Below are 22563 nucleotides of genomic sequence, written 5' to 3' on the forward strand. Positions count from 1 at the left end.
AGTTAGCTATTTGATTGTTTGATATGTGTTTAATCTAAGATGTGGTTTGTAAAACTTAAAAAAAAAAATACTAAACTTTTTTTACCCCACTGCATTTTAAAATCCTAGCTCCGCCATTGATAAGGACTAATTAATAACTATGCAAGTGACTATGTACTTGATTGGGAAGGGATATATCAATAATGAAATATGTCCATGCATGTTCATTAAAAGGACAAGTTCCGGATTTGCAATGGTAGCAGTCTAAGTTGATGACATGAACCTAATTGGAACTCTAGAGGAGTTAAAGGAAACTGCTAAGTATTTGAAATCCGAATTTGAAATGAAAGATCTTGGGAAAACACGGTTTTGTCTCAGATTAGAACTCGGGCATCGTAGTGATAGTATTTTGATTCATCAGTCAACATCTACTCAGAAATTACTAAGGCGCTTTAATGAAAATAAAGCAAAGCCTGCGAGTACTTCCATGATTGGCTGTAGTCTTGAGCGCAGAAAAGATCTATTTCGCCCAAAGGATGAGGACGAAGACTTGTTAGAGGCCGAAGTGCCCTACCTAAGTGCAATAGACGCATTATTATACTTAGCTCAATGCACAAGACCAGACATCTCATTCGCAGTGAACTTGTTAGCTAGACATAGCTCTGGGCCAACAAACCACCATTGGACTGGTGTAAAGATAATCGTTCGATACTTAAAGGGTACGATTGATATGGGCTTATTTTATCCCTACAGAGAGAAAACAAATGACGGAAGTTTGGGATCGGACCCCACAAGGCAAAATGTCGCCGTCTATATATGATATAGCCGCTGACCATGTTGCCGCCACCCATGGAGGCCAGCGTCATCCTCCTCCCATCCATCAAACTGACAGTGATGTTTTGATGGATTTTGCTGATGCAGGGTACCTTTCTAACCCTCACTAAGGCCGCTCCCAAACGGGTTATGTCTTTACCATGAGAAGTACTGCGATATCTTAGAGGTCTACAAAACAGACCATTGTTGCTACTTCCTCGAATCATGCAAAGACTATTGCTCTACATGAAGCTGCGTGTGAATGCAAATGGCTAAGGTTTGTAATTAGACATATTCGAGGAACTTGTGGTTTGAAGTCTACCACAGATGAACCTACATGCATTTATGAGGATAATGCAGCTTGTATTGAACAAATGAAGTTAGATTTCATCAAGGACGACAACACCAAGCATATATCACCTAAGTTCTTTTATAATCAGCAATACCAATTACTTCTAAAGACTTAGGTGAGTTAAATTCAATCAGAGGATAATGTAGCAGACTTATTTACTAAGTCGTTACCTAAATCCACCTTCGAGAAACATGTGAAGAGCATCGGATTGAGAAAGTTATCTGAACTCCCATGATTGTAGCAATCAGGGGGAGGCATGATGTCTACATGTTCGATCTTGAGGAGTGAAGGATGTGTTGTACTCTTTTTCTCCTCTTCGAAGTTGTTTTTGTCCCACATGGTTTTTATTTCTCGAGCAAGGTTTTTAACGAGACAACGATTGAAGTGTCATCACCAAGTTTAAGCGGCACAAGGGGGAGTGTTGAAGAATATCGACTATTGATGTGCCAGTCAAACTAGGTTTAGTTCTATAGTTGTAATAGGAAAGAAGGTTCTAGAATTTCTAATTCTATTTGGATTATGTTTCCTTGTATCAAAAGACAATGTACTTTGTAATCCCTATATATAGTGCCTCTATTATCAATAATAGAACACACAATTCTCTCATCAATATCTCTCGAATGCTTTATTCTTAAACAGGCTTTTTGCCTTTTGTAACATGACTAGAAATCATCTATAAATTGCTTAAATATAAGCAGCTTTTATATATATATATATCTTAAGCAATGCCAAACTCAACCTCAAATCACCTGTTGTTGCATAATAAACTGAGCAAGTTTTAAAAAAGGGAGAATTCCACAAATGATTACTCAACTATGACTCATTCGACACTTTAGTCACTTAAGTTTCAAATATATCACTTTGGTCACTCAAGTATTACACTGTCATTCACAAAAGTCACCCAAGGAGCATTTTTTCTCACAACAAAGTGACTTTTGTGAATAACAATGTAATACTTGAGTGACCAAAGTGATATATTTGAAACTTGAGTGACCAAAGTGACTATTCTCCCCTTTAAACAATAAGCAGCTTTTAAATAAATTAAGCAATGCCAAATTCAACCTCAATCACCTAAAAGTTGAATTTAAAGTTGGGTGCTGAAGATTATAGGAAACCTTTGTTACATATTATAAAGATCAATTAAAGTATGTCAAATATAGAATACATACTGAATTACTGACTACACTGTCACTCTGTACACGTTAATTACCTACTACATAATTACAAATAAAATCCAGAGGAGATATCTATTACTCTATTAGTATATAGGACACTGATATCACAAAGAAGCCTCTACTAATTACGTGTGATCTAACTCTAAAAGGACAGATTGGTGGGCTAGCAACCTTCTTCCTTAGCACCTATGAAGTGCCAGCTGAAGTGATCTTCCTTAAGCTGTCTAGCAAAGTTCATTTTCTAAACAAAGTATCGTTACACCAAGGGAAAGTACAACTGAGGAACGAGGAACATGTCAGTAGTACCTTCATCGTCCTATAACAAGGGAGCTGGACAGCCCATTTGCTGATATAATTTCGGATTTGTTTCCTCTTATGTCAACTCCAGCCGAATGCCTTACTGGAAAACATACTGGTCTTATTGGTATAGGTAAAGGCAAGCTTTCATTTGTCAACATAGATATGGCATCTGACATGGTAGGCCGAAGTTCTGCATCTTCTTCGACACATAGTAGACCAACATGGGTGCATCTTAAAAATTGATTTTCCACACGCGAATCACTTAGTGTTGTGCCCATCAGTTCTAGTCCTGCACCTTCTTGCCATAATTCCCACGCCTGAAACAAGATTGTACTCATTTAGGATATCAGAAATTCACACCTCAAAGAAAAAGAGATTCATTACAACTAAGAATTGAATGACATACATATCCTACTAAATTGAGCGAGCGATGAGCACTGTGAAACCTGTTGTTTTTCCTACCACTTATGATTTCGAGCATCAACACTCCAAAACTGAATACATCAGATTTTCCAGAAAAAATTCCCTGCATAGCATACTCGGGAGACATGTAACCACTGTACAAATGAAAGAGAACATAATTTTAGTTCATTCATTACATGAAATGAATAGCAACCACAAGTGACAGACACGATAGGAAGATATGCTTATACAGTAAATGACTTACTGTGTCCCAACAATCTGTCCAGTACTTGCTTCAACTTCATTAAGCATGAAACTCCTTGCCGTTCCAAAATCAGAAATTTTGGGGTTCATATTTTCATCAAGTAGTATGTTACTAGCTTTAAGATCTCTATGAATTACTTTTAATCTAGAGTACTTGTGCAAGTAAAGCAATCCTTGGGCGATTCCTTCAATTATATTGAAACGTTTCTTCCAATCCAGTAGCATGCGTCTGGTTGAATCTGGCCAATACATACAGAGTCTGTTCAATAAGTAAAGGCTATTCATAACTAAAAATCAGATGAAACAAGCAAGTGATAGTCTAATTACCAAATAATATGTAGTCCAGATCTTTGTTTGGCATATACTCGTAAATTAGCATCCTCTCTTCACCATGAATGCAAAATCCGAAAAGCTGAACAAGATTAGTATGTTGGAGTTCAGATATGAGAATCAATTCATTCTTAAACTGTACTTCTCCTTGCCCCGAACAACTTGAAAGCCTCTTTACAGCTACTTCTCACCCTGACGACAATTTTCCCTGAATGGATGGTCCGTGATAGGCCATATGATTAGTTCATTAGCAAGTACATAGAAACTTCCGCTTACCTCAAACTTACCTTATAAACAGGTCCAAAGCCCCCTTCTCCTAGCTTGACTTGTAAGGAGAAGTAGTCTGTAGCAGTCATGACAGATTCATAGCTAAATGCTCTTAAATCATGTCCCATGGATCCATCATTTTGAATCCCATGGACATCAGTTGATGTATCAGATCCCCTTAAGGGAAGCAATTTTTTCTCATCAATCTTTTTTTTGTTCTCCCCTCCTAAGAGTCATATATAAATTAGAAAATTTTCATTTTTCAAATCTGCAAAATTGTGTCAACAAATTAATTTATTATGGTGAAAGAATTACCGGACAAGACAAGTTTTCTTCTTCGTAATAGACAGCATACTATGCAAAGCACCATTACCAATAGAGCAGTGACAGTAGCAACACCAATCCATATCCACTTATGTGCTGCATAGGCTACCAGTCAGATATATATAAAATTACAATATACGCTTCTGGAAAGAGCCATGCATGGTTTCAGAAACCTCTAATATTGCTAGTATATTGAGTAATATTACACTAGCAATAGATGTGTGAAAAATGCGAATATACTCATCATCAATTCTATTACTTTCTAGTTTCTATGTATGCCAAATCCATTGCTTGTTGTGTATGCATATATTGTTTACTTTCTATCCCCAAAACTAATTGTTTGTTCTTTGATGTGGAATTATGTGAGGTCATAGGAAATGGAAACTTGTGGAACAATATTAGCTCTAAAGATTGGTATACTTACAGCGGCTGCTGGCTGAGATTTTTGTTAAAAAATAAACAACACTTGAACTATAGCCTGCGCTGTCTGCAATGAACTTCAAGTTTCCAGTCCAAAATCGACATCCAGTCTGATTAGCAAACAGAAACATGAACCCTTGACGGGAAAAAGCAGCCTTACAATCAGTTATGCTTAGACTTGTGTTTGAATCACTGGTAGATTTTGCATTTGAACCACTAGGACCTGTCGGATTAAAGTACCCATTTCCTTGCTCAAATACATCACCAAAATGCCTGCACTCAGTTGGTTGGTCCCAAATCTGGCATCCTCTGTCAGTGTTATACCCATAACAGGAATCCGCTGTTGCAATATCCAGTGATCCATCAAAGTCATATAGTCTCCCTATTGTGGTTAGGAGCCATTGTGGTTTAGCATTTTGATCTACAACAGAGTAACTGAAATAATCTTCATTCTGATTTGAAAAAACAATGCTAAAGTATACCTCTTCTGCTTAATATTTTCAAAACTCCCATCTCTAAAGACTCCACTACTCCAATAAACTACCCCTCGTCGCCTAATTTTCAATTCATGTCCCTCAGGGTCCCAATCAAGTGTGAAAGATCCTGGCATTGCACTTATCTCAGTAAACCACGATGAAAGTGACCAGTTGTGGCCATTACTATGATTAATCCCTAATTTCATACCTGGCAGAAGCACATCTCCTGGATAATCAAAACTTTGCCACAAAACCCTTTTCACTGATCCATCAGAGCTCACCTCTTCTAGGACAAAGTTGCCAGAATCCAAAAGGGTAGCTAACACACTGCTATTGGCGGTCTCTGAAGCTGAGTAAAGCACCACTGGATCACCATCTTTCTGAGTGATTTTCAATGTGTTGTTCCTGTCCAACGTAAGAACTCCAAAAAGGTATAAAACAGGTGTGTATGGATTTGCAACCCAGGCATAGTTATGACTTCCATTCCACTTTATAACCAGGTAGCTTAAGCTTAAAGCATCATCATATTTACGAAAATTCAGGGTGAACTTCCCATTTGCAGAAACTAAGAAGCTAGAAGAATCGAGAGTGTCACCTGGTTCCAATGTGTTCATTGCACCATTGCAAGTACTCCACAAGCTTAACAAAAAGAGAAACAAAATCGAGTTAATACTGCAAGCCATGTATGACCACAACTTTAAGGTTTCTCCAAATGATAAACTTGGCTGCAATCTTTTGGATCTGGCTCTAAACAAAGCAAAGGGAACACTCTTAAGAGCCTTAATTATAGATGGAATCCAACTATTAGTATTAAAACATCCAAAAATGAACAGAAAATATTATATTCAGAAGTAAACGGTCTTCTTCAGGCCCGCCAACAAGCATCAGAAAATTAAGCTTTACTCTATATTCTTTCTTCTAGTTTAATTTATGAAAGGGGCAGGCTTGCAGAACCAGACATTGACAAGGAGATTAACAGTTAGAGCTTTCTTTTCAGCTGATACACGAGTACATTCTTCTATTAGTTTTTATTTTTTAATGCTCAGAATTGAAAATTCATCAAGCCAGAGAGTCAAAGACTCAAAGCAAACAGAAGCATGGAATTGGTCCGGTGAGTATTTCATCAAACACATATCAACTACCTTCCTCAAAAAAAAAAAAAAAAAACGTAAACCCCATTGACCCAAATTGAAAAATATGACAATCTCAAGAAACTCTAACCAAATAAAGAACTTGGGTTGAGATCAAACCTATGATTTCTCTTCTTGAAAAGGAGTATTCAAATTGCAAAAGAGCCTGTGGTTGGTACCGAGCAGTTCCATTAAGCAAGAAGCAAAAACCTTCAGATTTTGGGAGGTTTTGCCTTTTGGCACATGACTAGAAATAATAGATGATCCCTTATTTAATGACATGGTGACAGAACAGAAAAACCAAAAAAGAGAGATGGTCAGGTATAGCATCAGTCATAAACACCAGTTCCAATGTAAAAGCCATTGATGGCATATACCCAATTACATGATGTCACACATAATGCAAGCATTGTGGAAAAGGAGTCACCTTCAAGAAGCTCCCAGACTTGTTCAGTCTAACCCAACTCACTTGGACCATTACTATTGCTTGTATATGAAGATTCTGCAACTCTGCATCGATCAACGAGTAGAAAGACCCGGTCTTTTGGCTCACACCCATGTGATCACAAATGGGTTTGCTTCAAATCTGAATTTGAACACCAAATTGATCAACTTTTACTGCAAATTTGGCCGCGTGGTTGGTGCTCGCAAGGTGTTCGATAAAATGCCTGAGAGAAATGTTGTGTCTTGGACCTCTATGGTTTCTGGGTATGCTCAGAGTGGAAGCTATGAGAAGGCTATAGGGGTATTTTTGGAAATGCGTCGGGCGGGTTTCAGAGCTAATCAGTTTGGGTATGGGAGTGCATTGAGGTCATGCACTGGTTTGAGGTCTTTGGAAGTAGGGATGCAGATACAGGGGTGTGTTGTGAAAGGAAGGTTTGCTGAGAATTTGTTTGTGCTGAGTGCATTAGTTGATTTTCATGCCAAGTGTGGAAAGATAGAGGATGCTCGTTGTGTTTTCGAGGCAATGTCGGAAAGGGACTTGGTTTCTTGGAATGCAATCATTGGAGGGTATGCTGTTCAGGGCTTTAGTGACGATTCGTTGCGAATGTTTCTGTCAATGATGAGGGAAGGTGAATGTTTATGCTTTTGGTTAAATTTTCAGTGTTTGGTAGTCTTGTTGTTGTGCTCTTCTTTGTGTTTGTTTGATGTTTGATTTTCCTTTGTGTTACCTTAGGCATGGTTCCTGATTGCTTCACCTTCGGGAGTGTTTTGAGAGGCTTGGCCGGAGATAGTGGTTTGGTAAAGGTTAGTCAAATGCATGGATTGATAATGCATCTGGGTTTTGGATCACACAAAAGTTTGAGTGGATCGCTAATCAATGCATATGCAAAATGTGGGAAGGTAGAGTTTGCCCATAAGATATACAGAAGTATGATAGAAAAGGACATTATATCTTGCACTGCACTAATTACTGGGTATGCACGAGAAGGTAACTACAGCAGAGATGTGCTAGATCTCTTCAAAGAGATAACTGTTATGAGCATGAGACTGGATGGTGTCATATTGTGCTCCATGCTTAATATATGTGCAAATGTTGCTTCATTGATCTTGGGAAGACAAATCCATGCACTTATGTTGAAACACCAACCTTGTCTTGATGTGGCCATGGGAAATGCTCTTGTTGATATGTATGCAAAATGTGGAGAAATTGAAGATGCTAACCATGCTTTTGAGGAGATGGAGGAAAAGAATGTAATTTCATGGACGTCTCTGATTTCTGGATATGGAAGGAATGGCCATGGAGATAAAGCAATTGCATTGTATAAAAGGATGGAACTTGAGGGATTGAAACCTAATGATATCACATTCTTATCTCTTCTCTTTGCTTGTAGCCATACTGGATTGACAAGTGAAGGATGGGAATGCTTCAATACTATGCTTAGCAAATACAACATCTTGCCTCGGGCTGAGCATTTTTCTTGCTTAGTAGATCTTTATGCACGTGCAGGTTTGCTGGAAGATGTGCATAAGTTGATATGTGACGTGAACATTAAGCCTAATCCCTCACTTTGGGGAGCTGTTCTTGGGGGATGTAGCACCTATGGTAATAGGTCACTAGGAGAAGTGGCATCAATGCATCTTTGTGATATTGATCCTGAGAATTCAGTTAACTATGTTGTTCTTGGAAGCATCTATGCTGCATCTGGTGCATGGGACAATGCTTTGGAAACACGGGATTTATTAGAGAGGAGAAGTTTGAAAAAAGAACCAGCGCACAGCCTTTTACAGTCCACAACAAATAAAATGTTTCTTTTGCAGCCACCTTAAGACAGTAAAACTAGCAAACTTTGTTATTCATCTGTGGAGAGGAGCAAGGATTTATTATCACACTGATCATGTGGATCTTTTGCTTATGCTCCAAGGGTTTATTTATCTCGTTTTACTTTTGGGATAGCGTTGTTGTCCAACAAGGGAGTTACATGGACCTGTTTCACACATTGCTTGTGACACTCAGGTATTTATCCTTCCTCAAGAATGTGCACTTTTATATTTGTGTCAGTCTGCTTGATATAAGTGTACTGAAATTTGATATATAACAAGTATATGTTATGCTATTAAGTGTAACTTTGTGTTTGGAAACTTTTGGCAGGCATGGAAGAGGAGTCGTTGATATTGATCTTAATTTTTAAACCACCAAAGCATGATAAAGCGAAATCAAGGTAATGCTGGAAAGCATCAGAGTGCTGATAACCGGATACGAGCCCTCCCCAAGTCAATGTGAATATGGCCAATTGGATTTTTCTTTTTCCGTGTGCTGTGCTCAGTGAATTGATCTTATTATACATCCTCCTGGTAAACATTCTCACTCTCTTAGCTTCTCTTCCTTCATGTGTTTATATTGTTTGTAATTTTGAACCAGCAGGAGACACTCATCAACTCATGTGTAGAACTGATCAACTGAACTTATAAGGAAGAGTTTATCTTGCAGGCAAACAGTTATCAGGATTAAGAGTCAAGAAGAGATAAGTATTTCAACCACTAGAAGACTGTCTTGGAATCACAGGTTTAGATTCCAACCACTAGTACTTTCCAACCTAGTCCCTGTACTGAAAATGTACGGAACAGGTTTAGATTCGCACTATGCTGCATGGTAATGAGTTCCCAAACTCAATCAGCTGCTGGAATGATCTAGGCTGCCACATTTACAAAATAGTCTGACCAGAAATATACTGTTGCTACCTTGCTCAAGAAACCCTCATTTCTTTTGTATTCAGTTTCAGCAAAGAATATGTGGTTCTAAGATATGGAAGCTGCCGTCTGATTGATTTTGTTTGTTGATTATCTGATATCAGAGAAAGGTTTTTGGAAAACCGATTGAGAATACCAGATCCGTGATCAACTGTTCTAGTAATATATGAACCCCAAATTTATGTGCTGTGCTTTCTAGACTTGAAAATAGAATACAAGTTCATTCCTATCTGTTTTGTGTCTCTGCTCTTGTGCTTGTGCCTCCTGGGAGAAATTATGGGACTCTACTATGTTCATGTTAGCAACTAACAGAACTTGCTTACGAAATTCAAATTGGGTAACTTAATACACTAGTTAGTCGAAATTAAAAACAAGAATATGTGATTGCAATGTCCAAGTGACAACCCCAATTATTAAATAATGTTAAAGTTTGAATCTTTTTGGATCATGATATCTATAATGTCTAATTTTCATGAAGTGACTCAAAAATATAAGACGGTTTTGCCCCCGTGTTTTTTTACTACATAGCCGTTGCTCATTTACAATAGAGACATCAAGATCACTACTTTATGAAGTTGTCACCCGAAATTCTCAAAACACATTCTATTCCCAATCTAAAGCTTGCCATTCTCTGCCGGCAGCTACAATCAAACCCTCAATCCTTCAATGAATCACACCACCCATTGACATGAAATCCAGACTCCAATCTTTACTAAAGCTCCGTAATTTACTTCCAGCTTCGCCATATCTGATCCCTTTGCCCAAATGCCTCGCCTCTCCCAAGTCCTGCATTTTCATGCCCACCACGTATTCGACGATTTGCCTGACCCAACAAGAAGGTGTAGGAAGAGATACTAGCGACCAACCCGAGGACTCTGTGCGAGTCCTGAAGAGATTGGGCTGTAGCGATGCTGACATAACCAAGATTTTCACAAAGGCATCTGCTCTAAAGCACGCTGACATAGACCAGCTTAACTGGAAACTCGAACTCCTAACTGGGTTGGGACTTACTGCACCTGAGCTGGTGAAGATAGTCTGTGGCCGGCCCCGGATTCTCGTTTCTCGACTCACCTGCTTTGCTGAGCAGCTTAAGTACTTCAATGAATTGTTTGGTTCAAGGGAGTTGCTTGTCAGAGCCATTTTGAGGAACCCGTCTCTCCTGACCTATGACCTTCACAAGACAATCAAACCCACCATTGAGATGTATAGAGTAGTTGGTCTTGATATGGAGGGCTTGATCCAAATGATTCTAGCGCGGCCGACATTGATCTCAAGAACTTCATTTAGTGAAGAGAAGATGGAGTTTATCCGCAAGACCGGGGTGTCAAAAACTGCCACAATGTATAAGTATGTAGTCACAATCATTGGCGTTTCGCGCCTTGAAACTATCCGTCAGAAGATAGCAAACTTTGACAAGTTTGGTATGTCAGAAGAAGAGATTTTCTGTCTCTTTGGGAAATCTCCCTATGTTATGTTACTGTCAATCGATAAGGTTCAGAGGAACATGACTTTCATCTTATCACAATTGAAGCTTCCTGCTAAAATAGTTCTTGATCGCCCAAGTTTGCTATACTTGAATCTGGAGAATGTCATGAAGCCACGAGCACTTCTCGCAGGGAAGATGCGCGAAATGGGACTTGAACCGCAAATTACAGGTCCTATGATCTTGACTGTAATGAGGATGAATGAGAAGAGATTTCTGAAGGCATTTGTTAGTCATCAACCGATGGAGGTTGCTGATGAATTGATGGAGTACTACGAAAATGTGAAGGGTGTGAAGCGATTGGCAGAAGCCTCGAAGAAGAACTGTAATTATGGATTTCCTTTCTGAATGTTTTCCATCTGATTTTCAACTTTTAAGTGTAATTTAATCACAGTTCTCTCTCTATAATTATTTTGGTACATGAACTAGGAGCAGTTTCACACTGTCTCATAATCATTCTCTTTAATCCCTTTTTCAATTATTTATTTTTTTATTATTTATTTTTTATTTTTTTGTACTGCATGCAGTTAGCTGACACTGATCCATTGCTTTGTACAAAAGATTGGGATTCCATTTCTTTAAGGCTGCTTCTGTTTCTGATTTAGGAAACTGCTGAACATGTTTTAATCCTACATTGTATGTTTGCTAGAATTTGTTTTGAACATGCACTAATGCACTATATGGGTGATGCACACTATTTCTAGTACAACTTCCAAACATACAAAGGGGATTAGTTAGCTTCTCATGAGACACAAAAGAGAGTGTTTTGTTGTTATTATCCAAATGTCCACCACGTAGTGGCAGAAGCTCCTCCGTAGTTTTCTTCTCTTATTAGTGAGAATATTGAATAATCCTTAATTCATCATATGTATGGTTACCGGCGGAGGTACTCTCTCTTCGCCCAGAAGACTAGGTGAAAGACCTAACTTATGGACGCCACCACAATTTTGATTCAATATGTACTGATTTTTGGGTTTAGGGTTTAAGGATCTCTCTTTGGCAAAAAAATGTAAATTGGTGGGTACGACGAGAATTACCGAAAGCTTTTGACCCAAAATAAGCGCCCCTCAATACAAAACACTAGTGTTTAAAGCCGCCTTGTCTCAGTTGTGCCTAAAGGGGTAAACCCCTTAAAGTTAAACCTCAGTGAGTTTGCCATTGCTGCTAAAACCCTGTCGAAGGTGGGGCTATGAGGCAATGGTGAATAGCAAGAAGAGTCCATGGTGCTGGTAAAACATTAAAGTACTAAACTTTTCCTTTTCCTTGTTCAATATCATCAGAATTTTTTCGTGCTCGTGAAATAGTCTTGAGCTTCAATTTTTTGGATGAAGTTTGCTGCTTTTATAGTGATTCTTTATTGCATTACAATTACCCAATAATGCTTTACCAATAAATTGACTGATAATCAATACCCACTTCTCCATTTTGTGGACATTTGAACCCAAGTTCATAGTTTTGGCACAAGTCAATAAAATGCAGTATCAGTGAATTCCATAGTTGTAAGATTGTTGATATGAAATCTAGATTTGATTCTGTATTCAAGCTCTGCATAGTGTTCCCTGCCTGTCGAAATCACTCTCCTTTCCCCAGAACTGTTCTCCCAACTTGTTTAAGTTTCGTGCACACCACTTATTCGACAGTTTGCCTCACTCAGGAAGAAAGTGTAGTGGAAGACATTTTTGACCAACCAAAGACCTCTGCAGAAGTTCTGGAGAAATGGGGTTGTAGTGATGCTGACATATCGAAGCTGTTCAGGCGCCGGCCTACTTTAAGGAATGCTGACCTTAACCAGCTTCAGTTCAAGTTAAACCTTTTGAGTGGATTGGGTATTACTGCACCTGAGCTTTTGAAGATGATCAATTGTCGCCCCCGGTTGCTCAGTGTTCGGATTGATCATTGCTTTGATGAGCGGCATGAGTTCTTTATGAAATTGTTTGGGTCAAGGGAACTGCTTGTCAAAGCCATTGTAAGGAACCCGTCTCTCTTGATCTATGACTTCCATAATAAAGTCAAGCCGACTATTGCTCTATATGAGGGAATGGGTCTTAGTCGGGAGGAGTTAGTCCCAATGCTAATATCACGGCCGACATTGATCCCAAGAACTACATTTAACGACGAGAAGATGGAGTATATACGGAAAACTGGACTTTCAAATGAGTCCAGGATGTATAAGTATGTTGTGACACTCATTGGCATTTCACGCCTTGAAACTATCAGTGAGAAAGTGGCAAATTTTGAAAAGTTTGGTTTCTCAGAAGATGAGATTTTCGGCCTTTTGGGAAGGTCTCCTATAGTGTTTACTCTTTCAGTGGATAAGGTTCAGAGGAACATGACTTTCGTTTTAGGACAAATGAAACTTCCTGCTACAGTGATTCTTGAGCACCCATTTTTTCTGTACATGAATCTGGAGTCTGCTCTGAAGCCGCGAGTATGTCTTGCAGGAAAAATTGAGGATATGGATCTTGATGAGCAAATTAAAGGACCTAGGTTGCTGACGGCATTGAGAATGACAGAGAAAAGATTTGTGAAGGCATTCGTTAATTGTCACCCAAAGGATGTTGCTGATGAATTGATGGAGTACTATACAAAAGCAAAGGGTGTGAAGCGATTGGCAGAAGCCTCAAAGAAGAAATTGTACGAAGGCTTTCCTTACTAAAATTTTGGCTATCAGGTTTTCTTCTTTTGACCTCAAAGATGTCTTATTCGTTATTTTACTTGTGTATATCATTGTTATACATTTCCTGAGCATTTTGCTTAAGCGGAATTGTCATTCTCTGTAATCCTTAATTTTATTATGGAGTTTAGTTTATTCTTTATGAGGCATGATCTTTATCTTTTTCTCTCCTTGTCTCATGTGCTACAATCAGCTAATTACACAAAGTTCAAGTTACATGTCCTTTAGCTTTCCACTTGTTAAAATTACATTTTCTTAGGGAATACCTATCTTTTTGCCTAACGCCGGCGTTGTTGCTGATTGTTTAGGGTCATAACTGTTGCTACTACATTCTTGGGTGCAGAACCTTGCTTTAGTTGCCAGATGAACACTGCAGTAGAGAGAACACGATAGACAAATAATAATAGTTGAAAACTGCCTTTTATATTGAAAATTAGTTTCTTGAGTTTTCTAGGGATGTATGTTTTGTCCTATATGATGTTGTTTTGCAAGCAATCTGGTTTCATAAATCTTTCTGGGTAGTATATATATTATATCTATATCTATATCTATTAGTTTCTAAATCCTATCATGTATGTTTTAGTCTCTTTGTACGTTTCTAATATTTTATGTTCCAGACTTCATGTGAACTTGGAAAGCTTATGTCGTGCTGTAAAGCCTGTAGGAACTTGAATCATCTGGTACATCCTACAAGTGATTCCAAGCATTAATGGATTTTTAGATGAGTCTCAGATGCCTAAGTTTTTCTTTGAAAGGCTCTTTGCTTTATTATTTTTGCTATGATGCCTGATCTCATTCAGTAGTTGTTGTTCTTGTTATTATATTAGCTGTATTTCCCCACAATCATAGCAATGTCGGACTCATAAAATAGTTGACTTGAGCATCATACTTCTAGCCTCAGGGTATTGATTACGATGATTCATGATCAGAAGCAAGGTCTCCTATTGGATCTCAAAAGAATTTAGCGCTTGTTTCTTGTGTTCTGTGTTGAAAGGATTACTGTAGCTCGCAATATTGTGCTTGCTCATCTGGACTATTGCTCATTCACAAGAAAACATGTGCTCTGTGTAGTTACTGCGATGGTGCATGTGTTCCTATCATGACTAAATATCCAGTTATCATAGGATATTACTGGTAGTAGTAATTAGTAATTGCTGTTCTTTTGACGATTTGATATGTTATGAGAAAAAGATTTAGCTGAAGGTTTCTTCCTGAAATAAACATGGAAAGGACCAGGGGAATCTGCAATTGCAATCATGCAACAACAGGTCAAGCACCGTCTAAAGTCCATTCCCAAATCTAAGAAAATATATTGTCCATCTTCTGTACTTCTTTCCGGTGAATCAAAGACGAGACGGTTGAGCTATATCATTCAGAAGGATGCCCCATTTTCTGAGAAAATTAAGGTATTCATTTCTTTAGTATGATACAGATTACAGTACTAAATGCATGTACGTCAATACAATCCAAATCAAATGATACAGTTTTGTCCGATTTACCGATATTGAACAGGAGGAGTGCATAATAAGCACATGAAAATTGCTTACCGAACTAGTAAGCATAAGGAGCTCGCAGAGGAGATGGATCTCATGAATCCCAGCCGCAAGTTCTAATGTCTAGGTTGCTGGAAGAGATATAGCGATGGAGAAGAGAATCCACAGGAATCGGATTTTATGAGAAACATATGGAGGGAGTAACAAATGTTGCCTCCAGAGGTTGACATCAGATCAAACCTAGCTAGTAGTAAGCTATCCGCCAAAAGCAACCAAGAAATGAGTTTCCAATGTATTACTTTTGGGCCCGTTTGGAAACAAAATGTTGATTTGGATTTGTATTTCAAATCTGATTTGATGTATTTAAAATCTGTATAATTAAAATATGTGTATAGTAAACCTGGTACTATCCTTAACTCCTTCGCATTGGATTGGAACAGTTGGATTCTTGCTCAACTGCATTGTCATACTATCATCAAAAATAATATCAAATGGTGCAATATTTTTGTTTTTATTTGTTGGTTCATCTGGAAGTGGAGAAATAAGCAAGTCTTTGATGTGTCATTTGCCTACATGCCCTGATAAACTTATATGGGATTATGCTGTGGAGTGGAAAAATGCCATTTACAAGACAAGCAGTTCCAATATGTATAGTCTCATCAGACTTTGTTGGAAGAGACCTCCAGAAAATTTTTACAAACTAAATGTAGATGGAACTCGATGTTCTGCTTCTGATAAAATTGGGGCTGGTGGAGTCATCTGGGACCACACTAGGAGTTGGGTGCTTGGCTTCCAAATCAACTTAGGGGTTGGTGAGATTCTGGAGGCTGAAGCCTGGGGTCTTTTATATGGGTTAAAGTTAGCTTCAAGCCTGCACATCCCCAAGCTGGAAATTGAATCTGACTCTGCTGTTCTTGTCCAGTTAGTGCAGCAGCAAAACCTTTCTACAGACCCTCTTGGATCGCTGCTTGCTGGATGCAACAACTTTATGGCCACTATGCAAAATGTCCAGCTTATGCACATCTTCCGTGAGTGTAATATGACAGCGGATGCTTTGGCTAGATGCAGCATTGATCATGAGCCTGGTCTCATCACTTTTTTGGATCCTCCTATCCATGCTACTGAAGCCTTTCTTGATGATCTTGCTTTTGTAACTAGAACTAGGAGAACTGTCTCCTCTTAGCTTTTTCTTTATTTTTGTTTGGGCCTTTTAGGTCCCGCTTGTAACAAAAAATAAATAAATTATTGTTTGGATTAAAAAAGATATATGTGTTTTAGGAAAACTGATATTGGGAGAGAGTTGAGTCGTGCTTTCATTGATAATAGGGGCCTCTTTATATAGAGGATTACAAACATAGAGATAGAGTTGTACATGAAAACATAATCGTACATTGATTGGATATCTACCAAGATTCTCCGAAAATATCTCTAATATAAACCTTATTACAACTAGAGCAAGTAACTTTGAGTTTGGGCCAGACACATATTCTGGATTTACTTGAACACTCCCCCTTGTGTCGCTCAAACGTAGTGTTCCTCTCGTTGCCTCATTAAAAACCTTACCGAATAACAAAAACCCAGTGGGACAAAAATGACCTCGGTCGAAGGGGAAAAAGAACACAGCACACCCTTCATGTTTCGAGACCATACATGTAGACATCTTCCCCTGATGTCTACATCTCCCCCTGATGACAACGATCATGGGAGTTCGGATAACTTCCGCAAACGATGCTACCAACATGTTTCTCGAAGGTGGAATTTAGGCAATGACTTAGAGAGCAAGTCTGCCACACTGTCCTTAGATCGAACCTAGTTCACTTTAATCTTGAGGAGAGTCTGTTGTTGCTGATTATGCTTGGTGTCGTCGCTTTTGATGTAGCCTTGCTTCATTTGTTCAAAACAAGCAGCATTATCCTCATAAATGCTCGTAGGCTCATCTGTGGTAGACTTCAAACCACAATTGTTTCGAACATGCGTAATTATGGATCCAATCCATATACATTCACAAACCACTTCGTGAAGAGCAATCATCTCTCCATGGTTCGAAGATATAGCGACATGGGTCTGTTCTATAGACCTCTAAGATATTGTGGTCACCCATGGTGAACACATAACCATTTTGGGAATGACCTTTGTGTGGGTCAGAGAGGTACCCAGCATCAGCAAAACCTTCCAAAACACTAATGTCGTTTTGGGATGGGGATAGAGAACGCAGACCACTGTTGGTGGCGTTCTTGACATAGGATGGGTCCGGATCCATCGTCTCTCTATAGGGATAGAACAGGCTCATATCAGTCGTACCTCTCAAGTATCGAAAGATGTCTTTTACACCAATCTAATGACGTCGCATTGGCGCAGAGCTATACCTAGCTAACAAATTCACTGCAAATGAGATGTTTGATCTTGTGTATTGAGCTAAGTACAATAATGCGCCTATTGTACTTAAGTAGGGCACTTTTGCCTCTAGCACATCTTCATCATCATCCTTCGGACGAAGAGGATCTTTTTCAGGATCAAGACTACGGACGATCATGGGGGTGCTTGAAGGCTTGACCTTTTCAAAATGCCTAAGCATCTATTAACATGATGCTCAAGTTCCAAACCGAGATATAATCGTGTTCTCCCAAGATCCTTCATCTCAAACTCGGATTTCAAGTGTTCAGAGGTTTCCCTTAACTCTTTAAGGGCTTCCAATGAAGATCATGTCCAACATGAACCACGATAGAATCCGAAACTTGTTATGGAAACGCTCGGGCATATCCCTTCCCAATCAAATAGTCACTTTAGTGAGCGTTTCAACCTCATTGCAAACACGCTCCGTGTCTAGAGCCACTTGACTTGGGTAAATGAAGTTCAACATGATCCTTCATGTATATTCCGTATCTAGATCCCCATTGAGATACGTAGTGACCACATTCGTAAGCTACATGTTCAGTTATTCGGAACCTACCAAACTAACAGGGTAGTGGAGTGCAATGACATCTATTATGAGAGAATATGTCTTATCGTAGCCGATTCCAGAGCGTTTTGTGAGAACCCTTGCGCCATAAGACGAGATTACCATCTCCTTTTCTCATCACGCATTCTAACGAAGACCCATTAGTCAATAGGTTTTAAGTTAGAAGGTGTTGGCATCACTGGCTCGAAAACCTTTATCTTCGTTAGAGAATCCAACTTAACCTGGATCCGCAACTTAACCTTGAAGAGAGAAAGAGGAGAAAAGAGGAAAGAGAGAGACGATCTGTTTCACTGGAGTCGAAGACGTGATGATTTGAAATAACTAGGGTCCCGTAGTTATTTGATATCATCAACTTTTGTTATCTGAAATGTCTGGGCTGATTTTGGAGAAATCCAGATACCCACTAAAAAATACAGCAAAACTGTATGATTTTGATTTGGGAGACTCAAATCCAAATTATTAGCTCCAAATCAACCTATCCAAACAGGACCGACGTATTCATACCACCTATGGGATTAAAGGTTGTGAGAAAGTGGGTATTTATAATAAAGCCGGTTTATTTCGTTGTAGATAAAGCAATGTTCTCTTCAAGAGAATTATACTCAACCATCTTGTATGTATATTTAATAATGAAATACAAAACAACTCAACTTAAAAATAATTATTTCCACAATTGAATTTACATTCAAGAGTAGCTGTTTTAGCCAGTTTTTGACCAGGTGAACATCACTAATTGTTAATGTCTAAAAGTTCGGCGGTAGCTGAACCCTTGTTAACGCTGATCCGGTGGGCGGATCGATACTTAGTGTTCTCAGAGCCTCCGTTGTCTGTCAAGTAAAATACAAAGGGGCGTCAGAGGGAGACCGCGCTGGGCGGTCTTCAACTCTCCGATGCCTAAGTTAGTCAATGGATTTATGTTGACAGAGTAACAGTAGGTAAAGTATTGAATGCGTAATTAATGAGGAGAGAGGAGAGGACCTTTTATAGGTGAGGAAGAGGTTGATCTTCTCTTTGTTTTCGATGTGGGACTGATATGCTTCAGTTCCCAGTTTCAGAAGCTTCTGATGCCATCTTGGCGCGGCGCGTGGCGGCGCGTCGTCGCCGATCTGGAGGTGGTCCGACGTTGGGGCTGTAGCCCGCCTGGCGGTGTGTCTGCATGTCATTCCTTTGGTTGGAATTAGTGCCTTTGGCGGTACAATGAGCGTAGCCCATTAGAGCTAATTATGCTTGCAAATGTACATGTATGTACAAGTCCCCCAAGTCCCCAGTCAAGGAGGGCAATCTTGGTTGGGGAGTTGTTCGGCGGTTTGAAGCGTTTTCTTCCGCTAGACTTGCAAGAGCATAATTAGCGTCAGTGCGTTGTCAACCGTTGGTTTTATCGAGCAAACGCTTTATACCCTTTCGGGTGGGCCCCTGCTAGGCCCTCCAGGGAGTCCCCCACTCCCCGACTAAGATAGACCTCCGGATGGTCGGAAAATTGTTTGTTGAGGGGGAGCTGCACGGAGCAGAGGGTGTTGGGTAGCGAGCCCAAGCTTTAGGACCCAAATGACGGGGGTCAACGTGCCTGATCAGGGCCGTCGTAGACTGTTGACCAGTCCCCGTGTCCCGTAGGGATGGTCTGACGGTAACGCCGCGTGGCGGTCGTTGTCAGAGTGAGGCGTGGCCTCGGGATTCGCCGTTTGGCGGATATCCCCCCGCTAAATGCAGTAAGAAGCGGTGTCCGGTAGGCGTGCCTAGCGGTATTTTGTAGAGTGATTGCTGAACATACGCGGTTAGCAAGCTGAAAAGGAGGTTCCGCTAGATGTTCATAGCGGAAGATGCCCAGCTTGCAGGATGGTAAGGGAGAAGTTCCGCTGGCGGGGTTTCGCTCAGCGGAGACTTCGTCATTTGGCCATGACAAGTGAGAAATTCCGCTGGCGGGGTTTCGCTCAGCGGAGACTGTCACTTGGCAGTTGACAAGTGGGAAGTTCCGCTGGCGGGGGCGTGCTCAGCGGAGACTTCGGCACTTGGCCGATGACAAGTGAGAAGTTCCGCTGGCGGGGTTTCGCTCAGCGGAGACTTCGTCACTTGGCCGATGACAAGTGAGAAGCTCCGCTGGCGGGGTTCCGCTGAGCGGAGACTTCGTCACTTGGCAGTTGACAAGTGGGGAGTTCCGCTGGCGGGGGCTTGCTCAGCGGAGACTTCGGCACTTGGCCGATGACAAGTGAGAAGCTCCGCTGGCGGGGTTCCGCTGAGCGGAGACTTCGGCACTTGGCCGATGACAAGTGAGAAGCTCCGCTGGCGGGGTTCCGCTGAGCGGAGACTTCGTCACTTGGCCGTTGACAAGTGGGGAGTTCCGCTGGCGTGGTCTCGCTCAGCGGAGCCATCGGACGATTGGGGAATTCTGCCCAAACGGTTGTTCCCACCGGACGCTTCGTCTGGTGGTAGTTGACACGTGTTGAACCCGTAGAGGGTTAGCGTGCGCAGGCCTGTCCCCTAAGCGTAGCCGTCTCCTCGCCATTAATGATAGTAATGATGGATTTCGTAACCGAGGCGACGCCTCGGTTAATCCGGAGAGTAAGTGAAAAGTGATGACACGTGTACGGCTGGTGTGTGATGTCGTATTTCAGCGGACGGCTTAGAACGCGTTGATGTTGACATAAAAGGGGGGGAACCTTAGCGAGATTTGACACTTTGTGAAAACTTCAAACTCGAGTCGTCGTCTTCAAGCTCCCTGCGATTTGCGAATAGAGTTCCTCAGGGCGAAAACTGTGGAGTTACCGGGTCTTGGGAACGAAGTTTCTGTTGGTGAGGACAAGCGCTTGCAATCACAACAAGGGTTTCATCAGTAAGGTTGGTTCTCTGACTCTTATCCCTGTTCCATTGAATTTCTGTTTATATGTTGTTGTCAGTGTTCTGGGTTTTGTGAAGTGGGTTTTTCTGGGGGATGGGTTTTGGTGGTTTTTGTTTTTGTTTGACAGTCGGGGTTTCTGGGTTTGCTAGATGGTCGAATCTGGGTTCAGTGTTGGTTATTTGTTCTTGTTTTTGTGATTTCTGGGTAAACTGACGCATGTTCTTGTCGATACTGATGTACGAATAGGCTAGATCTGTTTGTGCTAACTGGTGTGGGTTTTAGGGTTTGGGATGGCTAACGTCATAGAGATATCGAGCAGTGAGGATTCCGGGTCTGACGTGTCGTTCAGCGCGGCGGATAGGGTATTTATTGACTCGTTGCGTCCGTCTGCCCATGCAGGAACCTCACTGCCGGAACCGTTAGAGGTTGAGCCGCTACAGACCATACCTTGGGAAATAGCTATGGGTCGTACGTCACGTCCGGAGAGCTCTAAGGCGGGTGAGGTGGCGGCGGCCAAAGGTAGGCGCGACGAGCGCCTGGCGAGCAACAGTGCCGCCAGCGGATCCGCCGGGGATGAGGAGACAGCGGGGGAAGACGCTGAGTCCGCGTGGTTCCTCCGGGATGGCACTCCCGTCGACGAGGCGGGAGGGCGGATGACTCTCGCCGCCGTTGGCAAGATGAAGCGGACGTTCCGGCTGCCGGGCTCCGTGAAGCTGCGCCCGCCGACTGCGGATGAGAGAGTGTCAATTCTCCCGGCGGGATTTGCGGCCGTTCATGAAGCGATACTCCGCCAAGGGGTGACATTACCGCTGGTGCCAAATCTGCAAATCCTGGTGTGCGAGTTCGGCCTTGCGTTCGGTCAGGTTTGTCCCAACATGTGGCGCCTGCTGCTGGCGATGAACTCCTTGTGGCGGTTGTCAGGATGCGAGGGGCCTACCGTGGCGGAAGTGCTTCATTTCTACGAACTGGTGTACGTGAAGCGCCAGGGTTGCAGAGGGCAAGTGAACCTGAGCCGCCGGCAGGGAGCGCCAAAGTTGATAGAAAACCTAAGGGATTCAATGTCCTATTGGCGGGGGACCTTCTGTGTCGCCATGGAGGGATGGGAGTACCAGGCTGGAGCGAACGAAGAAGGGCCGACGTTCAGGATTAAGTCGGAATTCCAACCTATCCGAGGTTGGTGACCAATTTCCGCTGGCGGTAGCCGGCGGGGTTTGTATGTTGAAGGCTTTGTATTCTTACTAATCTAATTGTGTTTGTGCAGCGGGACTGCGGTACAACCTAACGCGGGAGGAGGAGTGTCGCATTGCTCGTATCAGAGGCTGTTGGCGGAACCGTAACCTGCTAGACTTCAGACTGCTGACTGGTTGGGATTTGCTGGTGGACCAGAAACTTACTCGCTCCATTGGTAAGAAATTTCCGTCAGATCGATGTTTCGTTTGTAACTAGTCGAGACTGACTGGCTTGTGTATTTTCCCAGAAACTCCGCCAGGAAATAAGTCGAGCCGCGACGCTTTCGAAAAAGCAATGGACCGCGCCGAGGTGGACAACTATCTGGAGACCATGTATGCCGAAGGGCTGGCAGCCCAACAGACGCTGGTGAACCCCGAGACACTGGCGCTGAGCCAGTCAGAAGTTCCGGTAGTGCTGCCAATGCCACACCACTCCCATCTTGGTGAGGATGGCCTGCCGGTAGTGCA

At 41.4% G+C, this 22563-nt stretch overlaps 3 protein-coding genes and 1 pseudogene across 3 annotated transcripts; 3 read left to right on the forward strand and 1 right to left on the reverse strand.

Moving 5' to 3' along the window:
• Positions 1-2299: 2299 nt before the first annotated feature.
• LOC133728662 (G-type lectin S-receptor-like serine/threonine-protein kinase CES101) lies at positions 2300-6781 on the reverse strand (annotated as a pseudogene).
• Positions 6509-9655, forward strand: LOC133728664 (pentatricopeptide repeat-containing protein At3g20730). Its single transcript, XM_062156087.1, has 4 exons — positions 6509-7305; positions 7410-8690; positions 8826-9028; positions 9165-9655. Exons 1-2 carry the CDS (start codon positions 6618-6620, stop codon positions 8501-8503), a joined length of 1782 nt encoding a protein of 593 aa, XP_062012071.1. The 5' UTR covers positions 6509-6617; the 3' UTR covers positions 8504-8690; positions 8826-9028; positions 9165-9655.
• Positions 9656-10112: 457 nt separating this feature from the next.
• Positions 10113-11255, forward strand: LOC133731105 (uncharacterized). The gene has a single exon (XM_062158560.1). It carries the CDS (start codon positions 10113-10115, stop codon positions 11253-11255), a length of 1143 nt encoding a protein of 380 aa, XP_062014544.1.
• Positions 11256-11779: 524 nt separating this feature from the next.
• On the forward strand, positions 11780-14083 carry LOC133732510 (transcription termination factor MTERF9, chloroplastic-like). Its single transcript, XM_062160070.1, has one exon. The coding sequence runs from the start codon at positions 12421-12423 to the stop codon at positions 13561-13563; it is 1143 nt and encodes a 380-aa protein (XP_062016054.1). The 5' UTR covers positions 11780-12420; the 3' UTR covers positions 13564-14083.
• The last annotated feature ends 8480 nt before the right edge of the window (positions 14084-22563 follow it).

Source organism: Rosa rugosa, chromosome 2, assembly GCF_958449725.1.
Source record: "Rosa rugosa chromosome 2, drRosRugo1.1, whole genome shotgun sequence".
NCBI classification, from domain to species: Eukaryota; Viridiplantae; Streptophyta; class Magnoliopsida; order Rosales; family Rosaceae; genus Rosa; species Rosa rugosa.

Excerpts from the sequence above, each read along its gene's own strand:
- LOC133728664 (XM_062156087.1), top strand. The coding sequence starts at position 6,618 with ATGATGTCACACATAATGCAAGCATTGTGGAAAAGGAGTCACCTTCAA. Across the intron at positions 7,306-7,409 it reads TCTGTCAATGATGAGGGAAG|GCATGGTTCCTGATTGCTTC; the intron begins GTGAATGTTTAT and ends GTGTTACCTTAG.
- LOC133731105 (XM_062158560.1), top strand. The coding sequence starts at position 10,113 with ATGAAATCCAGACTCCAATCTTTACTAAAGCTCCGTAATTTACTTCCA.
- LOC133732510 (XM_062160070.1), top strand. The coding sequence starts at position 12,421 with ATGAAATCTAGATTTGATTCTGTATTCAAGCTCTGCATAGTGTTCCCT.